Source organism: Somniosus microcephalus, chromosome 2 (genome assembly GCF_052327205.1).
Source record: "Somniosus microcephalus isolate GS21.2 chromosome 2, FLI_Smic_1.0, whole genome shotgun sequence".
NCBI classification, from domain to species: Eukaryota; Metazoa; Chordata; class Chondrichthyes; order Squaliformes; family Somniosidae; genus Somniosus; species Somniosus microcephalus.
The window spans coordinates 147,268,981-147,274,980 of NC_140988.1; the positions used below are offsets into that span (position 1 = coordinate 147,268,981).

At 44.7% G+C, this 6,000-nt stretch overlaps 1 protein-coding gene across 1 annotated transcript in view; it reads left to right on the plus strand.

The window, feature by feature from the left end:
- The window catches only part of cfap299 (cilia and flagella associated protein 299), a 1,221,566-nt gene extending 1,216,562 nt beyond the window's left edge, over window positions 1-5,004 (plus strand). Inside the window, exon 6 of the mRNA XM_086004005.1 lies at window positions 4,790-5,004. Coding sequence (XP_085860131.1) covers window positions 4,790-4,885 — 96 coding nt within the window. The 3' untranslated portion in view covers window positions 4,886-5,004. The remainder of the gene's footprint in view (window positions 1-4,789) is intronic.
- The last annotated feature ends 996 nt before the right edge of the window (window positions 5,005-6,000 follow it).

A 6,000-nucleotide genomic window follows, 5' to 3' on the forward strand; every position in this document is an offset into this window, starting at 1 on the left:
TCCACCGCCCTCTGTGGCAGAGAATTCCACAGGTTCACCACTCTCTGGGTGAAGAAATTCCTCCTCATTTCAGTCCTAAATGGCTTACCCCTTATCCTTAGACTATGACCCCTGGTTCTGGACTTCCCGGCCATCAGAAACATCCTTCCTGCATCTAGTCTGTCCAGGCCTGACAGAATTTTATAGGTTTCGATGAGATCCCCTCTCAATCTTCTAAACTCCAGTGAGTATAAGCCCAATCGACACAATCTCTCCTCATACATCATTCCTGCCATCCCAGGTATCAGCCTGGTGAATCTTCGCTGCACTCCTTCCATGGGAAGAACGTCCTTCCTCAGGTAAAGCGACCAAAACTGCACACAATACTCAAGGTGTGGTCTCACCAAGGCCCTGTACAACTGCAGCAAGACATCCTTGTTCTTGTACTCGAACCCTCTTGCTATGAAGGCCAACATACCATTTGCCTTCTTAACCGCCTGGTGCACCTGCATGCTTACCTTCAGCGACTGGGGTACAAGAACACCCAGGTCTCTTTGCACTTCCCCTTCTCCCAATCTATTACCATTCAAATAATAATCTGCCTTCCTATTTTTGCCACCAAAGTGGATAACCTCACATTTATCCACATTATAGTGCATTTGCCATGTTTCTGCCCAATCACCCAACCTGTCCAAATCGTGCTGAAGTTTCACGACATCCTCCTCACAACATACCCTCCCCCCCAGCTTTGTGTTGTCTGCAAATTTGGAGATATTACATCCAATTCCCTCGTCCAGATCATTAATATATATTGTGAACAGCTGGGGTCCTAGGACCGATCCTTGCGGTACCCCACTCGTCACTGCCTGCCACTCGGAAAACGACCCGTTTATTCCAACTCTTTGCTTTCTGTCCGCCAACCAGTTCTCTATCCAAGTCAATACCTTGCCCCCAATCCCATGTGCCTTAATTTTGCACGCTAATCTCTTATGCGGGACCTTATCGAAAGCCTTCTGAAAGTCCAAATACACCACATCCACTGGTTCTCCCTTATCTATTTTACCAGTTACATCCTCAAAAAATTCCAGTAGATTAGTCAAGCATGATTTACCTTTTGTAAATCCATGTTGACTTTGTCTGATCCTGTCACTGCTTTCCAAGTGCTCTGCTATTACATCTTATATAATGGACTCTAGCATTTTCCCCACTACCGATGTCAAGCTTACCGGTCTATAATTCCCTGCCTTTTCTCCACCACCTTTTTTGAATAGTGGGGTAACATTAGCTACCCGCCAATCCATGGGTACCGTTCCAGAGTCTATCAAGTTCTGGAAGATGACCAGTAATGCATCTACTATTTCTAGGGCCACTTCCTTAAGTACCCTGGGATGTAGATTATCAGGCCCTGGGGATTTACCGGCCTTCAGTCCCATCAATTTTCCTGACACCATTTCCCTACAAATACTGATTTCTTTCAGTTCCACCCTTTCATCAGACCCTATGTTCCCCGGTATCTCTGGGAGGTTATTTGTGTCCTCCTTTGTGAAGACAGAACCAAAATATGTATTTAGTTGGTCTGCCATTTCTTTGTTCCCCATTATAAATTCCCCCAATTCTGACTGCAAGGGACCTACGCTTGACTTCAGCAATCTTTTTCTCTTCACATATCTATTAAAGCTTTTACAGTCAGTTTTTATGTTCTCTGCAAGCTTACTCTCATATTCTATTTTCCCTTTCTTAATTAATCCCTTTGTCCTCCTTTGTTGAATCCTAAACTGCTCCCAATCCTCAGGATTATGGCTTTTTCTGGCCTATTTATATGCCCTCTCCTTGGACCTTATGCTATCCCTAATTTCCCTTGTTAGCCACGGTTGGGTCACCTTTTTTGTTTTATTTTTATGCCAAACTGGGATGAACAAATTCTGTAGTTCATCCATTCGGTCTTTGAATGTTTGCCATTGCCTATCAACCGTCAACCCTTTGAGTGCCATTCCCCAATCAATCCTACCCAACTCGCTCCTCAGACCATCATAGTTTCCTTTATTTAAATTGAGGACACTAGTCTCCGAGTCAACTACTTCATTCTCCATCTTAATGAAGAATTCGATCATATTATGATCGCTCTGACCCAAGGGGCCTCTTACAACAAGATTGCTAATTAATCCTTTCTCGTTACATAATACCCAGTCTAAGATGGCCTGATCTCTGGTTGGTTCCTCGACATATTGGTCCAGGAAACCATCCCGTAAACACTCCAGGAATTCCTCCTCCACAGTATTGTTACTCATTTGGTTGGCCCAATCTATATGTAGATTAAAGTCACCCATGATGACTGCTGTACCCTTATTGCACGCTTCTTTAATTTCCCTTTTAATGCCATCCCCAACCTCCGCCTTACTGTTTGGAGGTCTATAAACCACTCCCACTAACGTTTTTTTCCCCTTAGTATTGCTCAATTCTACCCATACAGATTCCACATCATCAGAGCTAATATCCTTCATTACAATTGTGTTAATCCCTTCTTTAACCAGTAATGCTACCCCACCTCCCTTTCCTTTTTGCCTATCTTTCCTGAATATCGAATACCCCTGGATGTTGAGTTCCCAGTCCTGGCCTTCCTTGAGCCACGTTTCCGTAATCCCAACCAAATCATATTTGTTTACTTCTATTTGCGCAGCCAATTCATCCACCTTATTACAAATGCTCCTTGCATTAAGACACAAAGCCTTCAGGCTTGTTTTTTTAACGCTCTTAGACCTATTAGAATTATTATTTACTGTGGCCATGTTTGATTTAAACCGTTGATTTCTCTGACTGCCACTTTTGTTTCTCTCCTTCCTATCTTTTGCTTTTATCCTTGTTTCCCTTTCCTCTGTCTCCCTGCTCAGGTTCCCAACCCCCTGCCATTTTAGTTTAAACCCTCCCCCACAGCACTAGCAAACACTCCCCCTAGGACATTGGTTCCAGCCTTGCCCAGGTGCAAACCGTCCGGTTTGAACTGGTCCCACCTCCCCCAGAACCGGTTCCAATGTCCCAGGAACTTGAATCCCTCCCCCTGGCACCATTCCTCTAGCCACGTATTCATCTGAAGTATCCTTCTATTTCTACTCTGACTAGCACGTGGCACTGGTAGCAATCCTGAGATTACTACCTTTGAGGTCCTGTTTTTTAATTTATGTCCTAACTCCCTATACTCCGCTTTTAGGACCTCATCCCGCTTTTTACCTATATCGTTGGTGCTTATATGCACCACGACAACTGGCTGTTCACCCTCCCCTTCCAAGATGTTCTGGAGTCGCTCGGAGACATCCTTGACCCTTGCACCAGGGAGGCAACACACCATCCTGGAGTCTCATTTGCGGCCGCAGAAACGCCTATCTATTCCCCTTACAATTGAATCCCCTATTACTGTAGCTCTACCCCTCTTTTTCCTCCCATTCTGTGCAGCAGAGCCACCCCTGGTGCCAGGAAGTTGGCTGCTGCTGCCTTCCTCTGATAAGCCATCCCCCCCAACAGTACTCAAAGTGGTGTATCTGTTGGAGAGGGGGATGGCCACAGGGGACCCCTGCACTACCTGCCTGCGCCTAGTACTCTGCCTGTTGGTCACCCGTTCCCTTTCTTCCTGTCCAACCTCTACCTGCGGTGTCTCCAACTCCGTAAATGTGCTATTCACGTTGTCCTGAGCATCGTTAACGCTCCAGTATGTGTCCAATCGCAGCTCCAGTGCCGCAATGCGGTCTGTTAGTAGCTGCAGCTGGATGCACTTCCTGCACATGTAGTTGTCAGGGACACAGGAAGTGTCCCTGAGTTCCCACATATCGCAGGAGGAGCAGATCACGGGGCCCTGCTGTCCTGCCATGACTTACCCTTTAATTAATTGAATTTAAATTAAATCAATCAATCCCACTAATTACAGTACAGTTAACTGGTTTACCAACAGTCCCTGCTACACCAGAGAGACCTTAGAAACTATAAACCAGAGTTAAAGTTTAAAAAAAAAGAGATATACTCACCAACCAAATACTCACCAACCAATCACTTACCTGCTTCCTGGTGACGTCACACTTTGATTACTTTTTACCTCTCTCCCCTGCTGTTGAATTGGTGCTGCTCCTGACTCACTGCCACCGGTGTAACTGCCGCCGATGCTGTGTTCCCACACAGGCCCACTCTAGTCGGGCTGCTCCTGACCCACTTTCCGTAAGTCTTTCTGTTATCTGGCAAATTAGGTCTCTTTTCCTGGCTTCCTCCAGTCTTTCTGTGGGGTCTGTTAACATGAGGTAAACACTCTGTTCAGAGCAACAATGTATTTATGGAAGTCTTTGGATAAGGTTGAAGGCATATAGTGATGGGGGAGGGAAATGGCTGTCATGAATTGTCACTGGGTCCATGATAAAATATTGATTTGGAGGTACTGGAACAAGTCTAAATAAGATGGAATTGGTATGTTAGTTGCTAGAAGAACAAGATGTTGCCTTTGTGGAAGACCAATGTTAGACCAATACTCGATCACACTAGGTTTCAAATCTACTCGGTAAATATTTCTAGAAGCTTGCTGTTCTGCCAGGTTGGAGACAGGGCTGAAAGAACCAGTCGTACCTTTGATAGAGAACAGAGTTTTCTCCAAAGAGATAGCACAACTATGGGTGCCTCAACACAACTTTTGCTCCCTTCCTATGAGCTTTAAAGAGTATTGAACAAGCAGTTTGAAAAAGAAGCTATAAGTCAAAGAAAAGACAAGTTAAACTTTAAAATAACATCCCCACTCATACCATTTATTTTTAACTTGAGCATTTCTTTTTTTTGGCAGGTCTCTCCTGGGGACAATACCACGCGAAGCTTAATTGAAACAGATCTTTATGTCCAAGTGGTCATTTATGACCACATCACAAGAAGGAAGACCTGAGCATCTTAGAACAAAGAAAGGATGATCTCCACAGTACTTGTTCTTGTTTTCACTCAAAGGAATGGCTAAACAATTGTAACAACTGTGGTGAACAAATAATTAAACTTACACAGATTTCATCAACATCTATCCTTTTTTTTGCATTAATTATAAGTATTAGGCTTTTGTTTCCGAGGCATTAGCTTGCTGCTGAAGAACGCTATTCCTGCTTATATTGTTTTCACCTAATTTGCATTTTAAAATATTAAATATATATACATGAAAAAGTGATTATAGGCAACTGGGTTTTAAAGCTTTGGTTGTTATTGGGCCAGAAATTCCAGAACGGGGCTTGCAGCGCGTGCAAGCCCCGTATTTGCACTTACCCCGCGCTCCTGCCGATCAGCCTCTGGGACGCCTGAACTTGGAGAAATAGAAAGCACATTCCCGGGCAGCGTATGACGTCACACCGCCCAGGAGTGCAGCCAGCGCGGACCCAGGAGCGTGCAGTGTAAGTGAGACACGCCCCTTGAGGTCTCAGTTTCACTGGACACGCCCCCAATGTTTCTGTCAAGCTGCTTTGCTTTTTTACATGCAAAGCAGCAGTTTAAATAGGTTTTTGGAAGTTTTTTGAAGATTTTGGTAACCTTTATAAACTTTTTAAAATGTTTACATTATTTTGAGTAATCTGAAGTAGTTTTAAAGAGAATTAAAGCAATTTAAAGACTTTTAAAAGCCCTAAAAGAATTTTTTTAATTCCATTTATTTATTTAGCAATGTCGTCGTCATACGTGTCTTCACACTGTTCCCTTTGGGGAACTGTATGAAGTGGTGGAAGGATTTATGGCCGTGATTAACGCTCATTCCGTGACCGTAACCATCTTTGAACCAGCCATTAGGGCGGTTAGTCCTATGGCGGGAGGGTTTTACGGGCTCCCACAAGCTATACAAGGAGGGGGGGGGCCACCCACACCCACGGACGCAAATATCCCACTGGATGTCAACCCAGAATTTAGAGCCGGAGCTCCGACTCCACTTGCCGGGACTGTCTGGAGCGGGGTTCGAAACCCTACCCTGATCTGGCCCAGCGGCGGGGATCCTACCGCTATGACAAACGCCCAATCCAATTAGCAACG